This window comes from Condylura cristata, unplaced genomic scaffold (genome assembly GCF_000260355.1).
Source record: "Condylura cristata isolate star-nosed mole 26May11 unplaced genomic scaffold, ConCri1.0 scaffold00001, whole genome shotgun sequence".
NCBI classification, from domain to species: Eukaryota; Metazoa; Chordata; class Mammalia; order Eulipotyphla; family Talpidae; genus Condylura; species Condylura cristata.
This window is the reverse complement of record NW_004567102.1, coordinates 2,742,293-2,766,670: the sequence shown is the minus strand read 5'-3', so window position 1 is coordinate 2,766,670 and position 24,378 is coordinate 2,742,293. Positions and strand designations below refer to the sequence as shown.

The following is a 24,378-nucleotide window of genomic DNA, read 5'->3' as shown; positions in this document are numbered from 1 at the left end:
GTTATATAGGCCACACTTCGTTTCCGTGCATTCAGAACTGGGGGCTCAACCTGTTCATAAGGGGCGGAATTGCTGTGGAGACCTAGCAGCCGCCCTAAGGCAGGCTGTCGGGCTGCAGCAGCAGGGAAATCACCTGGAGAGCTTGTTAAGGCACTAAGGCCTGGACCCACCCCAGGGTCTAATTGAGGAGGGTGGGGGAGAGGAGACTCCACTGCTAACAAATTCCCAGGTGAGGCTGCTGCTGCTAGTCTGCAATCACACTGTGAGAACCACAGCATTCTGAAAAGCTTACTGAGAGAGGGAAAGAAGGAACTTCTAGGTTACGCTTTCCAGCTGGCATCTGCAACATGAGGGTGGAAGCCTGGGTACTGCTGCAAAACAGGTGGAGACTCACAATGCTCTGCACCAGCCGCTGAACCAACAGCCGATCACAGTTCAAACCAAAAAAGGTAAAGTTGACTCTGTTCTTCACACAAATCCCAGGAGACTGGGGTTTGCTCATTTATTCAACAAGTGGGAGTGCCCACTCTGTGCCAAGGAGGTTGCTAGGCAACAGAGGTCTGGGCACCATCAAAGGTCTTGAGAGACTCTGGGTAGGTCACATCCTCCATGGGCCTCAGTTACTAATCTATAAAGGAGGTCATTCATATTTAGGGACTTTCTGGCTCTGATGTTTTACAGTGAATCAAAGCAGCATCGTGTCTTAAAGCAAGAATATTCTACCTTGCTATGTGGCAGTGCCATGGGAAATGTCGGTAAGCTCCCAGCTGCCCCGAAGGCCTGACTGTAACCAGGCAGGTGAAGCCCTGGCACCAGTCCTGGCCCAAGACCTTTCTGGCTGGTCGGTGCTCTTCCATTCAGTGAATGCCCCAATTAAAGGTGCTGCCAAGGTAGGTCAGTACTATGCCCACACCAAGCAAAAAAAATGTGAACGTACCCAGCATGAAATCCATGTTCATAATTGGTATTCCCCTGATATATTATGACATTTAATCACTCCAACTGCTGAAGGGAAAACTGGAGCCGCTCACCAGAATTAAGGATGCTATGATAACCTCCTCAACTGGGGTTTTAAATGAGCCTTGTGCTAACAGCTTCCCTGCTCTGAATGCAAAGCAGGATGCAAGCGGAGAGAGGAGGGGAAGCCACCTGTGAAGGGCAGCGCGATGACACCCCGTTCTCCACGTTTCTGAAAGGCCTGGCTTCTGAGCCATCCTCCCGAGCTCTCTCAGGCACAGCACTGACGGGAGGCTCCAGGGGCAACCTGCAGGAAACAGTCTTGTTTTCTTCTTTTTACAGATGGAGAAACTGCTACCGAGAGATGACTACAATCTGCTTAAGGTCGCCAACAAATCAACTATGGACCTGAAAAGGGAAGTAAGGCTGATTTCTGATCAGCTCGGTTTGGCAACCTCTGATCAGTAATGTGAGCAGGCTTGTGGCAGAAAAGTCAGCTCAAACAAACATGTATGCAAGACCCATGGGCCAGTTAAGATGAGACAGGGGGAAACAGAGCTCAGCATTGTGGAGACACATAACCCCTCCCCCCTTAAAACGCTTTACTACGTAGAAACCAAGGTTTTCTTTTCACCTAAGGTATATGAAAGGTAATTAAGAGAACTGGTTTTGTTAATCTAACACATCAAATCTAAGTAAAAACAGTGAAGCATATCATTAAGACAAGCCCCTACCCCTTATATTTCAATCAGAGTGTGCCCCTCACCGGCCCCCTCCCCTTATACAAAGTTCAGGAGCCAGCTGACTTCTTCCAAGGAAGCTCCCTGAGAAAAGGTGTTGTGTCCTTTATCTGTACCCCTACACCCAGCACGGTACCTGACACATAGTTGGCACCTAATAAATACCTGCTGATAGAGTTGGTCTCAGCCAGGCTGGACAGCTGCTGGCTGGCAGTGCGGCCGGCAGAGAACAAGACTCCAAGGAGACCAGCTGGTGTCTTCTCACCTGTTACGATAAGTCGGTTCCTAAGCCAACGTTTTTCACCTCCTCACTGGGTAATGAGTCCCAGAGGCTTACCCTCACTGGCGTAAAGTAAGTGACTTCCCTTATTTGCTCTATAATAGCACTGTTAAGTTTTTGCATCTGTGTTTTATCTCATTATGCAGGGATTTTGTAACAAAGTCTTGCCCAGCTTATTCAGTCTGTGAATTCACAGGTGTCAATCGTAATTCTGAGCTCAGGCTTCCTTTCTTTAGACATGCAGTCCTCACCTTTGTAGACTAGACTGCCTCTAACCAAGCTCATCTCAGATTTATAATGCTGCATTTCCTTTTTAGCTCAATACAAAGAAATATAGACACATTACCATATTACATAAAATTCAGCAAATGATGCAATGACATTGGCCCAAGGAACGCTAAGCATATAAAGGCTTGGAAATAAATTTTAACACAAGGAGAAGCACTGTCTAAACTAAATCAAGTAAAGGTCACTGTCACACACTTGGTGGTACTCAATGTTTCCCAAATGTGGGCAGCGTTTTCTACAAGTGGGTAGAGACCCAGTAAATGTTGCTTTCTGGAATGGTTGGCCAAAGAAACTGTGGGAGTTAACATTACCCATGACGAAAAGAAATTAGTGGAGGCCCTCCCTGGTGGCGCAACCGGTTAGGATGCAGCACTACAAGCTAGCTGCAGCCTCTTCAGTGTGAGTTCGATCCCTGGCCTAAGAGAGATGAGACATGGCACAACAGACTTCTCCAGACCCACCTGCTGCTCCCCTCAGCAATCTGCCTGTTCTGCTCCCTATTCTATGAATCCTCTCACTGCCCTGCACCTCTAGCTTGGTACCCCAGTTCTGTATGCATAAATAAATAAATCTTATATGGGGCCTGAACACACTACAACCTCCAGCAGGTCCATCTAGGCGAATGAACCCCTTCCACAGCACAAAAAGACCTTATGCATCTCAGTATAGTAACGATGGACACATTCTCTATCGAGATTAGTCTGTTCCTAGCCTCGAGGATCTGGAGAGATTTTACATAGAAAACTTTGTCAGCAATGAAACAAACACATCTATCACTAAGCTCTGATCATAGAAACAGCCAGTTCTTGAGAGGTCATTGCCCAGGATAAAAAAAGGCCAAACCTAATTGAACCTTCAGGAGGAATTTAGCACAGGGAAACAGCATTATCTGAACTGGAGCATGGCCAGACCTTGGGGTTAATACCTCAACAAGGGAGACTCATCACGGACCTGATTTCTGGATCAGCAGCAGTATTTCTTATTTTTAAAAAATGGACTTGGGAAAATCTCCTCTTTAGCCAAATCGATTTCACCAGCGCCACACATGTCAGAGATGCTAACTCTTCTGTCCTATCAAATAAATGCCTGTAAAGTCTGTAAATGACTTAAACACATGGACCCAGCTGAGAATCTGCCTAGTTATGCATTCACTCTAGGGCAGCAATGTCCTTCTGGAGACCTACAGGGACAGATGGAGCTACCTGGGCAAGAGCTGATGTTGTAACTAAAATATCCTCTATCTGGTTTGATTCTTTTCTTCTTTCAATGTAACTGAAAAGATTAGGGGCCAAGAACTGGTAAAACATATTTCTGTTCTTGACTTAAATGTATGGTATTTGAAAGCAGAAAGAGCTGTAACACTCACTGTGACATTTCCAAGGAGTCTTATATTATATTATATTATTCAACACTATTAGATGTTAACCATTTGTGGCAAGGACAGACAGTAAATGGAGTTTGCTTAAAACTTCTATTGGCATTTAAATGTCAAATTCAAGCCCCCCCCCCTCCCCCCCCCCCCGGCTCCAAATCAGAATGTTTCAGTAAGACAACATTTCAGCTTTAAAAAAAAAGGGGGAGGGAGGCTAATCTATCAAATTAAGTGAGAAATCCATAAAACATTAGCAATAAACCTCTCCTGAAATTCATAAATTTCTACCTTCCCATCTGTGGAGCAAATTATTCTGCATAGTCTTTGGAACTGCTATATAAAAGGGATATTCCCTACTACTGGAGAATGAAAAAGAAAATAAAATTCAAAATGAAGGATGAGATGGAAGACAACACTGTTGTTTCTCCCTCAAGAAGAAGACGAAGTCATCTACACCCAAGCATGGTATGGACCTTCAGCATCTAAGCCCCGAGCTCTCTGGAGAGACCAGGACACCCAAAGGGTTCAGACTTAAAACAGCCACTGAGGTATTCCTACTTCTCAGTGCCCATTTTGGGCTGGGGCACCTAAGGACTTATAAAAATGATCTGTGATTACCGACACTGAAAAATCTCTAATCTGTTAGGGAGACAGGCCAGGTACAAACAACAAGGTCAGCAAAGCTTGAGGTGCCAATTAGAACCTGAGAGAATTGCCAAAGTAAAGGTCTCTGCAACCTCAAAGTAGTCAAGAGACCTGACACCCTTTCTCCCTGAACTGGGTCGTGGGCCCCACTATGGTTTACCTTCTATCTAAACAGGGCCTGACCTGACCTCCCACCTGTTCACGGCACAGTGTTCTTTTTCTTCAAGAGTATTATTTTTGTTTGTGACTTTTGGGTGTGTTACTTGCTTACTACATATCTTTCCACTTAGCTTTAAGTCCCTCAAAAGCTGGGTGAATATTACACATCAGCCCTGAATGCCCACACCGAAACCAATGTCTAGTGCATGGCAGGTTCTTGATCAATGTGTTGAATGAATGAATGAGGAAGCCTTTAAAGAAGAGTGGAATTTCAATGAAAAGAAATGGAGAAAGACATTCTACTAGGGACAAAGATAAAAAGCCAAAGCATAGAGGACAGTAGTGGGTAAAGGAATTGACCAGAATCAGGGAAACAGAATATGATAAAGAAGCTAGACCATATGGTTATTCTCTGGAAAAGCATGCATTCCCAGCTAGGAACCTAGACTTTGTCCTATAGCAATAGAGTACCAAGGGAGGTTTTAAAATGAGGGTAGATAATACAAAATATTTGGGAACACGATAAGGCAATGGCAAGTAAATTGGGCTAGAGAATCCCAGAGGCCAGCACCACCAATGAGGTGGTGGCAGTGGTGGTGATGCCAGAAAGGTTGATGGGGTTAGTGAGGAAGAGAGAAGATTTTAGGAAGAAACCTCCATAACTGACACAGGACTGGGAATAGAGGAAGATTTCCAAATCAAGGGCATGTGTAGGTTTCAGATACCTTTCATAGGGCTTGCCTCAGGGTCATATCAACAGCAGAGGCTTTCTCACTTATCATCTGTCCTATTGAATTCAAATGAAAAATTGGTACAAAAGCATCTTTACTTGCAAATTAAAGTCATGGTGAGTCCTACAGCTGCTAGACAATGCCTGAGGAAGTCTCAGGGATCCAGAGAAAGTATGATTATGCTGTTAGGGAGAGCTGCCGGAAGAGCTACACTGATTCTGCTACAAAGCACACCAGGAAGAGGCTGAGGTGGATCTCCCAGGTAGGAAGCACAGGGAAGCTTCAGAAGGCAATAACAGCTCTCGGTCACTTCAGAAAGCAGCTTTCTACATGCCTCCTGGGGGGGGGGGGCATTCTGCCCTTGACTTGGGCTCATGAAAAAATTGATCCCCTTCATTTTTAGGAGAGCAAAAAGCATATTAAAATCCTTGATGAGGCATTACCAGGTGCCATGTGACAAATAAAAATCTCATCATAATGTATAAGGCAAATGGTAATGATACCTATTTAATTTTAAGAGGAGGACTTGATGACCTGGATACATTCAGAGAGGAATGGGCAGAACAGAAGCATTATGAGAACAAGTCACCTGAGGAGAGGCAGAAGGGACCGAGGTAGTTGGTGAGGACACAAGAAGGTTGGGGGTGGGAGGATGTAACTGTAGCTTCAAATAACTGCACAACCATTAAGCAGGACAGTGTACATGGCCAGAAAGTAGAATCAGGATGAGGTAGAAGTCACAGATTTTACCTGGAAATGAGAAGGGTTTCCACAATTTCATACAAGTAATGGTGGACCACAAAGGGGGTGGTTTGGGGTTTCCAATCAAAAGCCAGAAGAACAGTTTCAGAGAACACGGAAGTGGGCTTGTTCATATGGTAGTTGGAAGACACAGTAACTCAGATTTCTCCCAATTTTTGGATTTGCTGGAAATCACCATACCTTTCTGCAAGTCACAAGAGAAAAACCTAACAGTTCCCTGCCTGGGATACCATTAAGGGAAGAAACAAGAAAAGAAAAACTCATACCCCAAGAAATTCCCTCTCCCATGTAACTTTTATTTATACTTACAGACAAAAATTGGGGGGTTGGGGGGGAAAATAACAAAGTGCTGTAATAATTTATGTTGAAAGAAGAATTGTAAAGTTAGTACTAAGGAACACCAAAACAATTCAGCTCACTATTCTGTACCTGTAACTGGCTTCCCTCACTTCCACCTTAAGTGATAATTTCCTTAGGTTACCGTAGATAAGTAATTTTGGCTCACAAATTTTTAGAACCTGCACCTGAAAAACTGAATCTAACGGTGGACTAGATCAACTACAATCAATAGGTGTTTGCTAAAATAATCGATAGGGTGTCTGGTTTAGGCAATGTTTTGTTGTTGTTGTTGTTTTGTTTTTTATTTGACACTAAAAGCAAAGTCAATGAAAGCAAAAATAAACATTTCATCAAGCTAAGAAATTTCTGCACAACAAAGCAAACTATCAACAACAAAATGAAAACCCCATGGAATGGGAGACAAATATTTGCATCTTGATAAGGGGTTCATACCCAAAATCTACATAGAACTCAAACAACTCAACAGTGGGCAGAAAAAAACTCCACTTAAGTGGACAAAAGACCTTAACAGATACTTTTCCAAGGAAGACATATAAATTGATGTCAGAGTCATGTCAGAGTCACAAAAAGATGCTCACCATCACTAAGCACCAGAGAAATGTAAATCAAACCCACAAGGAGACATCACCCCATATCTGTAAGAATAGCGATCATCTAATAGGAAAGGAGCCAGTGCAGTGATGATGTGCAGGACAAGGAACCCTTATGCATAGTAGGTGGGGCTATGAACTGCATCATCATTACAGAAAACAGTTTGGAAATTCCTTAAGGAATTAAAGAGGATTACCGTATGATCAGCCACCCCACTTCTGGGTATATATACAGAGGAAACACACACGCACACAGAAGTATGATAGAAGGAAATTCCGTCATTTGCAACATGGCCGAAACAGGAGGATATTTTGTTAAATGAAATGAGTCAGCTATAGAAAGACAAATACTACCCGAACTCACAGAAGCAGAGGCTGAGGGGAAGGACAAATGGAGTGTGCTTGATAAAAGAATACAAACTTTCAGTTATACGGTAAGATCTGAGGTTCTAACATATAACAAGGTGACTATCTTTTTAACTAGGACACAGAATTCAGAAGTCTGTGGTAAGATCTGAGGTTCTAACATATAACAAGGTGACTATCTTTTTAACTAGGACACAGAATTCAGAAGTCATTAAAGACATCTACTGTGAAGTGTACAAAAGAAAAGGAAACTCTTAATTGGATGGTTTCAAAAAAATATAAATGAGAAAAGCAAGATTCAGAATAGTATGTACAAAGTGGCATTGAGGGGTAGAGAGAGAGAAACTTAAAAAAGACACCTTCTTCTGGGCCCTCCCTGGTGGTGCAGCGGGTTAAAGCACAGCACTAAGAAGCTAAAGCCACTTCCGCATGAGTTCGATCCCTGCCTGCCCCGGAGGAGATCCACATGGGGAGGCAGACCTCTCCTGACCCGCCCACTGCTCCCCTCAGCAGTGTACTTCGTTGATCTGCCTATTCTGCTCCCCACTCTGTCTCTGGTGATTCCTCTCACCCTCCGCATCTCTGGCCTGTACCCCAGTTCTGTATGAATAAATAAATAAATCTAAAAAAAAAAAAGACACCTTCTTTGCTACATTTAAATTTCAGCCATATTCAGATATTATAACTAAAAGAGAAAATCCCTAGCAGATGAAAATTCCATTCCCAGTGCTGGCTTTGTCTAGAAAAAGCAAATATTCCCTCTAATTGCAGAGACAACTCAAGACCTTGGGGATGGGAGATATTCTCTCTTGAAGTGCACTCTTCTGCTACAACACCCCAAGTTCCATGACGTTCTCCCCTGTCCTATGGGCTGCCAAAGAGAACTCCACCAACACCCCAGGATCAACTTCTCCAGGATCATCCCTTCCATGTTGTCAGTGAGGGAAGCCTTGTCTCCAGCAATAAGACAGAAAGAAGTGCAGGCCTGCTGCCAATCAGATACAAGATCCTCCTCCATTATTTCATAGGGAGGTTCTGCTAAAAAGAACTAGCTCCAAAGTGGAAAACAAAATCAAACCCAGAACGGTTTACATAAACCACACCATTTCACCTGAGTTTACAATAGCTTTCTAGTAGTTTAATCAGGACAGGCAAGAACAGACTGCCAGACAAATTGTCATTTGTAGGCCCCTAGTGAGCTTAGGCAGTTTTCCACCTGTCCAGACAAATAAACAGGCCGCCTTGAGTTATGGACAGGTGGGCCCTGTGGCGCCAGAGACTGGGTCATTAGCGTGCATGAGCAAGACAGAGCAGGATGCCTGGGAAATATCTCTTGGCATCTTGGCCTGCCCAGAACCTTCAGGCCACAAGCATGCTTCTTACCCACTGGCTACTCACCTGGTGGTATAAAAAAGGAACACTTATGTGAAATAAAGCAGGAGAAAGGGAAAGGAAGGGAGAACACAGGGAGAGCAGCTGTCCTCAAAAACACAGAGCTGAGGCTGCAGTTGGCACAACACCAGGATCCAGAAAAGAGCTCTGTGTCATTGCTGAGGGTCACGAGATTCCAAAGGAAAGCCCAAATGAAGAGCAGATTAATGAATTGTCCGCCAAGAGTCTTAAATAATAAAATGCCTGTCCCTTACTCTCTGGCCAGGTAATTACTTAGCTACCACTCTGACCACACAGCATATTTCTAAACAAATTAAACTTCTCTGGGGCCTATTCATTTCAAGGAGGGAAAAACATAGAAACATTCTTGTCTTATGAGTAGATAATGAAGCCAGCTTGTTTTGCTATACTTCACTGGGCTCCAGAGATGGCGAGGGCTAAAGGAGACAACAGCAGGTCTTCTGAGCAGATTTACTGAGAAGGGGTGTGGACACATCAGAGGCATCACAACACGTGGAATCTTGACCTGAAACTCACCTAGGCTTGGATGCTCTACCCATCTGTCAGCCAGTGCTTGGGCATGGCTGACTGATCTCTGTCCCCCAGCCCGTGGCACCCACCCAAGGCTAGACACACCAGATGTAGCTCACCATCTGAAAGAACACAGCACCTACACACATACCCTCTTTACACATGCGTGCCTCCATGTACAAAAGGCAAACTATCTCGGCGGTCTAAGAAATTCCTCTACACCCACAGTCCATCCAGGCCCACAGATGGTCTGAGGCCACCAGCATCTCACTAACTAGTTGGGGCCTGTTTGGAAGCAGTGGGTTTGGTTTCCAAGAGGAAGCACTTAAATTCAACAGGCCAGGGGCTTCCCTGGTGGCACAGCGGGTTAAAGCACAGCACTGAGAAGCTAAAGCTACTTCAGCATGAGTTCGATCCCCACCCTGGATCGAACTCATGCTCATCCCTGGCCTGGATCCCCGCCCTGACCCGCCCATTGCTTCCCTCAGCAGTGTACTTTGTCAGTCTGCCTGTTCTGCTCCCCACTCTGTCTCTGGTGAATCCTCTCACCGTCCCTGCACCTCTGGCCTCTACCCCAGCTCTGTATGCATAAATAAATAAAGCGTTTAAAAAATATGCCTTTCAGGGCAGCACCGATTCCTTGAACATCTAGTCACTGCCTCACTGTACAGATCTCCTGTTTTCTAGTTTCCTGACCACCTTCCAGTCAAAATAATTTTGAATTCCCTTCTCCTAGCCTTAGAATCCCGGTTTCTAAGATTCCATTTATGCTTCAACCATCTGATGCACCCATGGGACAGTGACCTAGGACACAACTCCTCCCACCCATCAACCCTTGTCCAGGATGACAAGGAAAGTGATCAAGTTTGTAAATTTGTAGTTCAGCTTTCATTCTAGCTCAGTAGTTGAAAGAAACTGTGTGTCATACGCACGTGTATGCACATACACAATATGTATATCTGCATGTTTGAGAAGTCACCTAGTGCAGTTTAACGGAAAAGAAAAACCTGATGAGAAAAGCAGCAGATGGCAACAGTGGCTAAGGAGAAAGGATATTAAAAGCCATGCGACAAGGTCTGTTTGTAAGACAAGGCATGTATAGAATGGAATTTTAAATCTTTCTTACAGGAGAAATTACAGAAAAAGCAGCTCCTCGCTTTGCCAGAGTCCTGCCGGCTCACCTCTGCACCCGGCTCACCTCTGTATCCGTGTTCTTATCTCCTTCACAGAGGGGTCTCCCTTGCTGGCTGACCTCACCGACGAGCCCTCTGCCTAGCCTCAACTTTCTGTTTTCCAAGAGCACTTTTACGGCCAACTAGCGTACTATGCATTTTACTTGTAGTTTTTTTTTTTTTTTCAAATTAATTAATTTATTTAGTCATACAGAACTGGGGTGCAGGCCAGAGGTGCAGGGGAAATGAGAGCAGTCACTAGAGACAGAGTGGGGAGTGGAACAAGCAAAGTGACAAAGTATACTTCTGGGAGGAGCAGTGGGAGAGCCAGGTGAGGTCTGCTGTGGGGGGACCTCGCACTGAAGCGGCTGGCTGTGCCAGCTTGCAGAGCTGCGTCCAAGCCCGCTGCGCCGCCAGGGAGGGCCTTACTTATATTTTTATTTCTTTTTCCTTTTTGGCTTTCTAGAATGTCAGTTCTAGGAGGCAGGGAATTTTGTCTGTTTTGTTCACTGCCCCTCCCCATGCTTGGAATAAATAGTGCCTTGGACACAGCAGACATTCAAGAAGCTAGTGGGATGAATGAGTAATTATAAAAATATAGCTCACTTTTATATTACATGAAAATATCTATATTTGCTTCTGAAACGCAACTGCTTGGAATGATCTAAGATAAACTCCAATACCCTAAATGATATAAAATCACCCAGTTTGTTCCTTTCTGATGCTATTACTAGAAAAAGAGAGAAGGAAAACAAAACCGGAACCAAAGTATATAAAGGATGTCCCAGAAAATGTTTCTGTGACTCTCAACATTTGCATGCACTACAATAAAGATCAATTCCTTATCATATATTCACTGTCACCCAAGCTTTCAGTTTGGTGTTTTTAAAAAAACGTAGTAAAACAAAAAAGGAGGAATGGGAAATTATCTTCATGTTAGCAATTTCAGAAATGCTACTAGGTCCCTACATGTACTTGGTGGTGCCTGTATTGATGCAGTTAAGTGAATGGGAGCAAGGTCTGGGGGCAGACTGTGGATGGTGGCGAATGGGGGAAGAGAGGAACTAACACCCCAAGTGGTAAAATGCTCTGTAGATTATGAAATCAGGCAAACAGTGGTAAAAATGTTGAAAAGAGAAAATAAAAGTCCTTTTGGCAGACAAGGGTAAGATAGAAAGGCTACCAGAAAAGCCTCTTGATGTCACAAGTAAATATAATGAAAGAGAAAAGAAAGGAAAGAATATAGATGAAAAGAGGAAAAATATGAGATAAAAAGAAACAAGATAAGTAAGGCGGGAAAGCAGCACTGAGAAAAGCATGGAAATGAGGAAAGAAAAGAGAAAAAGGTGGGGCACCCAGACTCAGTGGTGAGACCTGAGGTGGCAGCAGGGGGCATCCTTTCCTGCCACAGCCCTGGGACCACGCCCTTTCCAGCAATCTGTTCAGAGAGAAGCATGTCATCATCCAGAGGTCACCCAGAGAGCCTCCATCTGCACTGGGTGGGGTCAGGGTGCCAAGCCTCTCACCACGGGGCAACCCAGCACTAACTTCAGCTTATTCAGAACAGAAAGGTGTTTCTTTCTGTGAGCACCAAGGCTAGACACAGACACCGAACTGTAATGTATGAACAGAAGAGATTTATCAGGTAGAAAGACCAAAACTACTTTTTCAGGACTGCCTGCAGAGTAAGTGAGATAATACTACTGCAGAGTAAGTGAGATAAAATAAGGGGGGAAATACATCAATTTTACCGGACCACTTAAAACCACAGAAAATTTAGTGGTTCTGAGACAAAAGATGTGACCTCTGTGTATATACCAGGAAGCGATTTAAATAAGACACTCTAGGCTCCAATTTGTCCCCTGAGATAGGAACGTTATACTCTTAAAGTGGGACAGTTTTGCTCAGCAAAACAGGGCTACACAGCAGGCCATTTGCATAATAAACAATACACATTGCAGAACAGGGTGCAGAAAGTTTAGCCAGGTGGAAACTCAAGCCCGAATCTCTTTATGTCACATCTAAGTTACTCTTGCACGCCCAACCCTCAAGGGTTAAAAGCAGCCAGAGCCTCTGTGGAGTTGAACCAATCAGCTTCTCTCTTGATGACATCATGCCTCCAACTGGACAGCTTGCTGGAAAGGGCGAGGTGTCTGGGACCTGACCTGGACAGGGGCCCTCCTCTACCACTTCAAGTCTTCAGGGATTCAAGAGCCAAGGGTCCCCTGAACTACCGTTTCAGACCAGACCAGTACATTCCCCAAATCCCTAACCAGAAATCATTCTGTTTGTCCAAAATGCATACAAAGCAGTCCCTGCACTTCACCCATTCCCCACTTGTTTATTATTTATGAAAGCTGATTACAAAATACACATTTATCACTTAAGCCTTTAGCCAAGTTTTAAATGACTCAAATGGTTACGCTAAGTAGGCACGCAGCCTTCTGTGGTTTGCTCTCTTAAGCTTCAATCCCATTCAAAGGCAGGTATGTCAGAGACTCAGCTGACCCCACAGACTTTTTATACATTCAAACTGTAATCTGACCAGAAAGTTATTTTTGTTCTTCTTACAAGGTACTTATTTCAGACGTTAATTGCGGGTACGTGTGTGTACCCGCGGGTGCCTCAAATAGTGCAGGGACAGGGGATGAAAACCTATCTTGGAGATCCTGATTTAGGAGCACAAGCGGAAATGCTGTCCACGCTGCCAGCAGTGGAAAGGAGAACAGGTCTCTTCCCTGTCGTTGAAGTGAGAAAGGCTTCAAGCTAGATGCTGAATCTCTCCTGCTTCCTAGTGCCCTGAATGAATATCGAAGCCTCTGGCTCATCTGCAGATGAAGATTAATTTATAATTTCCCTGCAACAGCCGTGTTTCCTGCTCCAGTGCACAGTCATCTCTGCTGGCTTAGACTTGATAGAAACTGTGCTAAAAAATGTCTGTATCACTAAGTCCCAAGGACTGGGCGATTTAATAAGGGAGTTATCTGTACAGTCTTGGGTAGGGTATAGGAAGAGGACTGAGGGAGAGGGGCACAGGCAGGGGCCCAGGCTGGCAGGGGCACGAGGTGGAAAGACTCCAGAAAGATCAGCGAAGTGGGAGATGGTAATACTAATACAGTCCATGTGAGTCCATCTCCTCGACTCAACGTGGGAGAAAGAGTAGGGAAGGTACCTGAAGGCAGACAGAACATGCCACGCACAGTCTCAAGTGCAGCAAAGTTTCAACAACAAGCTACTAACCTTATGAGACAAGCATATAACAAAAATCTAGCAATTGTAGAATGAAGATCGGAATCCAGAGCTTACTGATATTGCCACTGTAAGATGCCCACAACATGCAGCAATTAGGTAAGAAAAGGAAACTATTAACTGGTAAATATCCTAAGACCTCAAACTTGGATAGAATTCAAATGTTAACAGAGGACTAATTGTGTGTAGGGAGATGGTGATTTTTCCATTTCTTATCTATACATTTTGAATGTTATATTTACGTTCAGCTTCTTAGTTTAATCTGTATTATGCATCAGGGGCCATTAAGACAACAGTGCTTTGACTTGACTGGGGAACACAGAAAACAGCTATTCAAACTTGGATTTAGATATGTTCTTAGGCTCAATGCTTTAAAAAGCAAATTCTGAGGACTCAGAACAAACCTTGGTGGTGCAAGGGGTTAAGTCTCGGCACTATCAAGGTATTGACAGCCACTACAGGGTAAATTCGATCCCTGGCCAGGGAGCTGGCCCACATGGTGTGGTGGACCCTCCTGTCTCGCCTGCTGCTCCTTCAGCAATGTATTTCAGTCAATCTGCCTGTTCTGCTCCCCATTGTCTCTGGTGAATCCTCTCCATTTGCAACTCTGGCCTACACCCAGCTCTTGTATGCATAAATAAAATAAATCTTTAAAAGAAAAAGAAAACTCTATCACATCTTTGTTATCTAAAATATTAACAGAAAAACAGGGGAAATTTTAGTGTTACTAGTAGATACGATCTCAGAGATTTAACCAAGCTAACTTTCAGCAGTCATCTGGCCTGGGGTAATCAACAAGGACCCCATTCACCAGCTGTGAGGAGCAGATGACTCCCAAATCTATCAGCTATATGTGCTCCCCAACAAGATAACATCACCCCAACCAACCAGCCAATCAGTAGCCACTGCTGGTCATGATGTAGAAGAATGTATTTGATTTATAAACAGTAGAAAGGGCTGCAGCTTTATTTGCAACTTCTCTCCAGGAGTTAAAGTAGAAAGGCTCATTAATTTCCCAGAGAACAATGGGGGTACCTGCCCTACATTCGCAGGCCAGCAGCTCTTCCGCCTTTGGGGTGGGGCAGCATTGCACGGGACATCATGGGTGGAAGGGCTTGAATACCACGGCTTCCTCGTTACCCCACAACCACCAGACACCTCCCTAAAGCTCTGCCACTCGGAAGGTGTAAGGCCCTGCAGGTCTCAGGTACCTTCTCCTAATCTCCAGGCACATTAATGACATTACTATTTAGCATCCATAATACCTTATCCATAATAGGAACCAAACAACAGTGAAACACAAATAGGACTCCCGTTTTTCAAGTGAGGTTTTAACAACACTGGGGCTTCCTGAAGTCACCCATGCTTCAAAGTAGAGGACATGGGGGAGCTGGGGCTCAGTGTTGGATCTGCTGACTCCAGAGCCAGAGAGCCTGAGTCCTGCCTACTACCCTGGGCTGCCTCAAGCACGAGTTGCTCTGTGTTGAGATCACAGCTTTCTGGCCCCCCAGAGCTCATCTCTCCCTCTGGCCCCATGGGGAGGAGCTGAACTGGGCCCAAGATCCTTCCGAGAAGCCCTCCTTACCTCCTGGGGATTTAATGAAGACAAAGAAAAAAATCATCAGGCATAAGACAAGGTAACGCAGTCACTGGTCATGGGCAGGGTGGGGTAGCCATTCACTAATACTCTTCTCTGGAAAAGTCTGCCAACCGCTGGGTTTAGGGCCAAGCTCTGGGAAACATTTCTTAAAGTTTCTCCTTAGATAGAGAGGTCTACAAAAACTGAGTTGAGGACTATACATAACAGGCCCTAGTAATGTTTACTATGGAAGTAAAGCCCCATCTCTGATTTCTTTCCAATAAAGCCTCAGTTGCCTTTCGTTTTTTTTTTTTCTAAATTTAAAGTGGAACAGTGCTTTTAGGGGTTTGGCCACACTGTAGCCCAGGAGCCAACCCTCAAACAGTCCCTGGGTCCACTGTACCCACCTGCAATCTCTGCCTGCAACAGAGATAGCGTAAGCTATTTTCAAGTGAGGTTTTAACAACACTGGGGCTTCCTGAAGTCACCCATGCTTCAAAGTAGAGGAGATGGGGGAGCTGAGAGCTCAAGCAACAACTGCTTTATGGGAGCCCTACTAGTCAAACCTCAACTAAGCTGGGTTGTATGTTGGTGATTTCACGGTTCCTCTCCATGGAACTGTGCAAGGTACTTAAAAATGTGTCTAAATGGTGGCACCCATAAGATCCCTTGGCAATGAGGCCTGTTAACAGGGCATGAATATCCTGTGCAGAGAGCTGACACAGACCTCTCTGGGGAGGGTATGCTCAGGAGATGAGCCATAAAGACCAGCCACCTCGTTAGTGGCAAAGCTATCTTCTAGCCCATTGAAGGATTCTGGGATGCTGCCTTGATATCAAATCAAATAGTCACACCTCAGCCTCATGTTCAAGATGCTCCCACTATCTGGTCCCACTCTCCCTTTCCACCCTTATTTCTTCTCGGCTCTTCGAACTGCACAATAGGACCAAGACGTTCCCAGCCCCAAGCCCTTATCATGTTTTTTCCACCTTCAATGCCCCTTCTACATCTCTCTAGTTTCCATCTGGTCTAGCCAGAATACTTGATGCTTTAGTTCCATGTCAAATTCTTTCACTTCTCCGTGATCTTTCCAAAAGCCCCTCTCTGCTCTTCCCTAAACCTCCACCTACCCCAGACCCACTGATGCCTTTCTCTGTTGACCACTTCAGCCATTCAGAGCACACAGCACTTCTCATCTTAAACGGCCTTACCCTATTATTAACTGACTGCAAGTTAGTAAATCTGTTTTGAAGACCAAAGGTAGAGTTCACATTCCTACAAACACACATATTCTTGTGTGCTAGCTCTTCAGAGTCAGGTGACCTCATGGACAGTGATTTTCCTGGCATCTAGCACAGGTTCACAAATTTCAGTCCACTAAACAGTGAAAACCTGCTTTTGCACAGGAGTCCTCTGTCCCTGACTAAACAAGTCCAAAACCTCCTCCTAGCTGGAGATAAGAGAGCTGAAGGAATTGCCCTGCCCCGTCCCCCCACACTGGAATGGGATTAGCTCTGGTTTATATAACGCTGCAGCTGCAGTCTACCAAAGGCGGAGGCATCCAGCCTACAGATTGTTCAAATGCACACACCAGCTGCACTGTTCCCTCCTCTTGGAGGGCTAAATTCATCTCTTGAAATGTTCCTGAGAGACAGACCCCATCCACTTCAAAGGCAGATTTCTCCCAGCAAGAAGCTTGTGAGGGCACTTCAGCATTCCCGGGTGCTTACTGATCCCTGGGAAATGCATTCTTCTGACTAGTAGGACATGGCACAGGTCACTGAAAAATACTCGGGCAAATATTTTCAACTACTCTATAACAATGGTTATGAAAGAAATCTGGGCCTCAGATTCCGTATTTTCTCAGCACCATCTCTCTGTGTTTCCTGACCCACCTAATAACCCCCCACCTCAGTAAGCCGGGAATGTGGGGTGGGTGGGTAGGATGCAGAATGCTTCTGCTGGGAGAGGCATCTGGGTTCAGAGGAAAGCGGGAAGAATAATCAGGAGCAAGGAGCAGGAAAGTTTCCTCCCCCAACATTGCAGCAGCTTCCCCCAAAAGCCCTTCCACCTTCTGGCTATGCCTGCCTCTTCACCCTTCCTCCTGAAGCCTCATGGCTAGGATACTAGCTCTTCTTAACCATCTTCAACATGAGCATGACTCTCTCAAAGGGACCAATGGGATCCAAATATTTTCAAATAGCATGTCATTTCTAGGAACTGCCTTTCCCTCAGCCCTGTGTGGCTGGGGCCTCCACCCTTCAGTTTAACTGTGACTGGACCTGTCTTCTGCTCTCCAGGCAGTGAAGTCCCCTGCACTGGCTACCTGGGAATCAAATCCCTCACGGTTACAGAAACACTGTTCACAGCATGAAGGCACCAGGGCAGCTCTGGCCTACATCCTGGTCCCAGGAGTCGGCACACAGGGGAGCTGTGGTGGGCTGCGGCCAGCCCAGCTCCTGTGACGTCAGGAGGTCTTACCTCATCCCATTCTGAGGCGAAGGAGGGCGATTTCTCCAGCCTCTTCTTCCCGATGCTGCAGTTGGACAAGGACTCGCTCCGGCTCCCCATTGTAGCGTCCTCCGTGGGTGAGCAGGTCAGGAGATCAGAGTCAGACTTGGACAAGCTGCGGCTGAGTTTGAGTTCAGCTTTGGGTTTGTTGGTGGGAGGGGCTCGGCTTCTGGCCCCGCTCCGCTCTCCTTCCTCAGCACCACCAGGATGTGGAGATGCTGTGTGAGTCAAAGTTTCGGGGTGCGACTGGCTGTTGGTAGGGGGCAGGTCTGCTGGGTAGTCCACTCTCTGATCCAGGACACTGGGCAGGGAGGCTCCAGTAGCATGCAGACCCGGTTCCTCCAGCTGCATTCTGGCCTCGTGGCAGGCGCCCTGCCCAGGAGACCCTTCTGGATGGTTCTGGCCAGTGGCAGAAAGCAACTGGAAAGGGTCCTGCCCCACTTCACACACTGGGGAGGAGCCGTGGAGGAGACCTGAGAACTGCTCTGGGACCTGCCCGTCCTGCCCCTCCGTAGAGTCTTGGCTCCGGCTGCTGCTGTTCCGTCTATGGTCTTGGAGTGGACAGAGAAACAGAGAAATAAAAAATTAAACGTGGCAAAAATCAACAAAGTTCCAATGCAGTAAGCGTTCGTTTAGTAGGGCAGAGGAATTCAAACACGGAGGCAAGGAGAGAGAAGCTGGTAGGCAGGGGAGAGGGTGCAGGGAGAGAGAAGAGAGAGGAAGGAAGAAAACAGTTTGGTATTGTTCTTAAGGTTCAATTTGGACCCAAAGTCAGAACATTTATGAAATTCCAAACACTGGTCTGATTAATGCTATCTGGCAGCATTCCCTGTTGTTAGGTTTCTGTTAACATTAATGAGGAGACCTTGCTATATAAGGCGAGAAGAAGTGCTAGCTATATCCTACAGAAAAGACTCCAGAGGAGAGTGAGTGAAAGCGAAGTAAAAGTGAGAGAGAAAGAGCCCGTGCCAGTGAGCAAGCATGAGCAAGCGAGACTCACTCCTGGAACATCTGATACATTTCCATAAAGGCCAAAGTGTTATTTAGAGCCACCGGCCCTCCCTTCCTCTGGCAAGCAGCAACAGAGTGGGGGGGAAAATGGAGGTCATGATCCACAACCTGCAACTTCTGGAATTCCTTAACTGAAGTTGCAAAACAAAACAAAAAAACCCAGCAGAGGATTAACTGCTGCTTCCTTCCTCAGAGGGGGCTATTCAGAGTCCCACACCTCATCCTTCCTTCCTCTGGGAGCAGACTTTTTTTTTGGAGGCGGGGTGGGAAGGCACGGGTTGTTACACTTTTTTGCTTCCAAAGCCTCCCAGCTGCTCTTATTTGTTTAAGTTTAACCTTAGTTGATCCACTAAAAACAAAATGGTCTTAATTTGTCAAAGCCAAGAGACATTTACAGTTCTCTGCAGACCTTCCGAACATCCCAGTAATCTGACACTACAAGCTCATGAGGCCAACTACTACTGTATATCACCCAAGATATCCAATACCTCTGCCCTGAAGTAGCATAAATAATTGAGTAAATCAGAGTTTCACAGCAGATCACACTGGGACACCCAAGGGGCTTGCCCTGCATGAACTCAGACCCTTTTGAGATCTCAGCCCACATCATGGGGGTAGATAACCACCTGTGTCCAGTACTTGCTTACATTCCACAGTTAACATTCAACTTACTCTCTCTGTAAGTGGAACCTAGGTACACACAGCAATGACTCCCTACCCTGCCAAAGCTCCCAAGAATTGTTCGTGAAAGCAGAGAATCCTAGCCCTGAAGACTTATATTCAACTCTTGTTTTACAGAAGAGGCATTTAAGGCCCTCAGATCTTTAGTGGTTTGTCCAAGGTGGTAGGGGCAAAGTCTTTAACTTAGGCTTCTGCATACCTGGCTCTGGTCCTGGCTGAGCTGCTCTCTAGCTGTGTGGCGTTGCCAGTGACCTCATCTTGCTGGACTTCAGTATCTAAAATAAGCGAGTCCTTAAAATTCCCTTTATGTTATGATAGTAACGCGACTCCGTCTCCACCATACTGTGACAGTAAAAGGCCCCCCTACTCCCTGTGAGCACCCTGCTTGGGTGCCTCTCCTATTACCATCTGCGGAAGCCCCTCTCTCCTTCAGCACCTTGTCTGTAGCCACAAGATCCCTTCTGGAAGTTTAGTTAACAGCCAAACAGGATAGTTAGGTAAGGAGAGGTGCAGTTTCAAAACATGATACACAATGGCAGTGTCCCACAACACTGGTTTTTCCAAGATAGCATTTAGCAAAACCCCAAACTAGCTCTCTGCAAGCACAGCCAGCCCCGAGACCTGAGCAGGGCATGGCTCCATTCATCCCACCTCTCAAGAAAAGTGGCTCAGTCTCCACAGCCTGTTCAGCTTTTGGCAAGTCTGCTGCTGCTGCAGAGGGGGCAGCCAATTAGCTTCACTTTATGGCTTTGATTTACTTGTCCACAGAAAGCCAGACAAATGAACTTTGTTGTCTGTCTCCTCTACATTAACTGCTTCAGGACTTTCATACCACTAACTCACAAATTCTACCCCGGAAAAGGTAAGGTGCAGAGCACTGAACAACTTGGATCATTTCTCCAGGCAAAGTGAAATTCTGTGTATGTCAGAGTTCCATACAGCTTAACTCAGGCCCTAGGGTCCTAGGAAACCCTGATTTCAGGGCGGTGAAAACCACCGATGACAACTGGCAGTCTGAACATGGTTGCCCTATAGCACTGCATGGTGTGGACACAGAAGGGACAACATAGACCATCTAATCATAGGGTTCAGGCCAATAGGCCTCCCCAGGACAGTAATGGTCAACCAAGCTGTAAAATATGCCACCTTTAGGACTGAGCTAATGACCAACTTCTTACAGATCCTGGCCGAAGGTGCAATGTCCCTCTGATTAAATCTGAATATAAAAAGGAATTTTATAAAAGGAGGATGGTTTCTACTCTTCCACATTAGTTTCTGGCTTTTTATTTAACAATTTGGGTGTGGGGGATGAGTGGGGAATTTAACAATAAAAGAAAAACACCATAGTCCAGAATCGGGAGTCAGCCTGGCTTACACTGCCCTGGGTGGACCTCAGAAACAGGCTACAGAGAATGTTCTGAATGCTGCTGTGGGAGCTGACAATGAAGGCCCTGTCAAACAGCCACCCATTCATGCCAGCCATCAATGAAGAAAGAGAGACAGATGCCAAGAACTTGATACCAGACAGATGCCAGGGGGAAGGAAGTGGGTAGAAAGAAGGAATGGAAACTTATGGAAGAAGGAAATATGTGAGGAGGAAAAAATTTCTGAGGGTCATAATTACATTACAGAAACCAAAACCCACCAATATTTTATGGAATATAGGAAATCACTGAAAGGGACTTTTATAATTACACAACTTATCCTGGTAATTCCTAGGAAAGACATTCTGATTTTTTAAAAACATGTCAAGCTCTAACAACCTCAGGATCTTAATAAGTTGGTGTTTTCTCTTTCCCATTAAAAACCTATACCTGTGGTTTAAGCTAGATGTGCTGGCAAAGCAAAGGATGGAACAGATCTACTCAACAGTCCCTTACTTCCGCTTCTATAAAGTCAGGATAATATTAGGTCTCTGAGGAATGAGGTGTTATCAATATAATGTAATAATCCAGAGCCAGAACTTGGGCAAATGACTTAACTTCGCTGTGTGCAGTACTCCCATCTGTAATTTTGGGATGATTTTAATAGTTATTTATTTCATGGGGGACTGTTGTGAGAATTAAATTATATGTATTTAGAACCATGCCCGACACATGCCAGATTGTGATGTAAACAACTGTTAGTATTCTCCACACAGAATCTATTAACCACATACTCGACTTGCAGATGAGAGAGCAACTACTTCTCTGATCCTCACAGGTTTGTAACAAAGATCAAAGACAATGCAGACAAGTACAAACATGCATTGCCTTCACCATCCTTACAACTCTCAAAAGCGTAAGAACAGACAGAAGGTAGTATGATGAGAGGTTTGTTACTGGGTCCCAGCCACCTCAGCAGTGGGAGCAGCAGGAGCAGTGGTGACCTCTCACCCTGCTGTACCACCACCACAAGTCCAGAGCTCAGTTAACTGCCATTTTGTCGTGGCAATTGCTCCTCAAAGGACATTTATGTGGCAGTTTACTTCCTGAATCATGGAATGGATCAATCAGACTTTTGTTACCAGGACCCAGCCTCTCACCACAGGTTGGTTGTGGAGGTTCCTCCTCAGACTATGCAAAGTGCACTTTCTTGGTTGTGGAAGGGACCAATCAGGTGCTATGGGCTGACGGGTAAATGGTCCAATCAGCCACAGGATTGAAAAAATGATCCAGTCAATTTGTGGGTGCACATAAGCCAGGGTTGGCGGGAACTGAGGAAGAAATGAGGATGCCAGTCCTAGGAAGACATCACCAGCCCCTGGAGGAGGACAGAGATGACGCCAGCCCAGGAAACAATGACACCAGCTTGAGAAGACACAATGCCAGCCCCTGAAGAAAAGAAGAGTTACAGCCTCCAAAGGAAGAAGAAAAGAAGCATCCAGGAGCCGCCCTCTGAGGAGGGAGAGAAGCTGAAAGACTCTGACACAGACTGGGCCTTGGTCCTCTCTCTGATGTGGCCTGAAGGGAGCACCGAGGCCCTGGCTGTGTCTCAGAGAGCTGCTGTTGTTGGTACAACCCTACAACTCACAGAGCTCTTAACAATGTCTCTACCCCAAGGGACCAGTAGTGGCCATCACCACTGGTCAATGCTGTCCTCACTCCTGGTGACTGGTGGGGACCATTACCAACTACCTGGGTGAGATAGCTGCATTTGTGGGTACAGTGAGCTCATTGTTTCCCATGTTCATTTGTTTATTTGCAAAATAAACACCGTGGTAGTTGTTCCTGGAGCTTGAGGTCTCTTGTAACTGTGTGTGTGGGTGAGACACACAGACAAGACCTGTCTTCTCATCAGGCACTGTCCTTTGTTAGGCTATAGCCATAGGCCCCTACTGTGTGAGTGCTGTGTTGCTATAGCTTTTGATTTTGGTTTTTGGCAGCTCTTTGGTCTCAGAACCTGGGCAGGTGGGAGGCCGTTCCTCTACCCAGCCTCTCGCCTTGTTGACCTTTTGTGGCCCTCTCTACTATTGTTTCAGGCTGAGGTAGGAAACTGAGATCCAAGACCTGTCTTGTGCTCACCATCCCATTATTTGCATGAGCAAAAGGTCTGTCTTTTGGGGACACCCAGGCAAAATAAAGAGGAGGATACCAAGTTTGCAATGGGCTTACCAGCTATTGAAAGATACAAGCATATACATGAATAAATATAATCCAGGAAAAAAAATTAACAGGAACTATAAGTATAAACCTGATACACAGAGAATTAAAAGAAAAATGTAATTACATTGAACCAAGATGCTTTTCAGAAGAGGTAGTTTTGGAACGGGCATTGAAGGAGAAATAAGACCCTGACAGGTTTAAAGAGAAGAGGAAATACTTTAGAAACAGCAGAGACATAAATCTCATGCCAAGGGACTCTTGACTCATGGAAGAGAACTTTCAGGCCTGAGGCCTCCCTTCAGGTGGGAATTGTGTTCCCAGTGCAGAACTACAGAGGCTTCCAACATCCCTCTCACAACCTGCTCTTTAAGAGAGAAACAAGGAGAAACAGGACACAGAGAGGGCTGTTTCCCATTCTTCCCATACATCAAGGCCAGCTGCTCTAACGAATAGGATACACCAGCATGCTAATTCCTAGTCCCTTCAACTTTAAATCTTTATTCATTCTGGGTGCTCGTGTGCCTTTCACCCTGTAAGCTGTTGAAGCAAGGGGTCTTCTGGGCTGCATTTTAATTACTATGATGATCCATGGGGATCTCAAGGACCTTTCAATAATAACATTTTAACATTTACACATTTTCAGTCATCCATACCCATTTATATTAGGGTTGAAAAATGTGAGCAGCTGTGAAGGCAAATCAATTCTCAGACCCAAGAAACTGGTTACCCCATTTTCCCCAACTGTTTTCCTTTTTTTGAGCTGTTAAAACTGGGAACATTTAGTGGGCCTTCCTATGGCCCAGTGGTTAAGTCTCAGCAGCATCACCCAGGGAGGTGACCCACATGGCAGAGCAGACCTCTCCTGACCACCCACTGCTCCCCTCAGCAGTGTATTCCAGTAGATCCACCTGTTCTGCTCATCACTCTATCTCTGGTGATCCCTTCGTCTGCCACATCCCCTACAACTTTGGCCTACACTCCAGTTCTTTACGCAAAAGTAAAAAAAAATTACAAAAGACTGGGAACCTCTAATTACCTAGTCACGGTGGTGAGGCAGGAACCATGTGTGTCCAGGAGAACACCTAAGGACATGGCTGCTTCTGGAGAGTCACCATGCTTTCCGCAAAAGGAAGTACTGAGTACATTATACAGGCATTTACTAAAGCCAGTGATATGATAAGACAAAAAGACCCATTCTGACCCATGGCAACCAAACAAGTAAAACAAGATTTGGACTGGGATTCAAGAGGCGAGAGTTACAGAATATTTGTGAGATTTTTCTTTCCGAACCTCTTTTTTTTTTTTATAAGTTTATTTTTACATCATTTTGTACAATTTTCTTTTTTCCATCTCAATTGTAATCCCCACGGGTTTCCCATCACCAAGTCACCCATGTGCCATCACCATAATCCCATGCA

At 45.4% G+C, this 24,378-nt stretch overlaps 1 protein-coding gene across 2 annotated transcripts in view; it reads right to left on the bottom strand.

Moving 5' to 3' along the window:
- The window catches only part of ANKS1A (ankyrin repeat and sterile alpha motif domain containing 1A), a 175,416-nt gene that overhangs the window by 45,159 nt on the left and 105,879 nt on the right, over positions 1–24,378 (bottom strand). For both annotated transcript variants that reach the window (XM_012721321.1, XM_004673408.2), the window contains exon 11: positions 17,655–18,235. In XM_012721321.1, the coding sequence (XP_012576775.1) occupies positions 17,655–18,235 (581 nt within the window). The remainder of the gene's footprint in view (positions 1–17,654; positions 18,236–24,378) is intronic.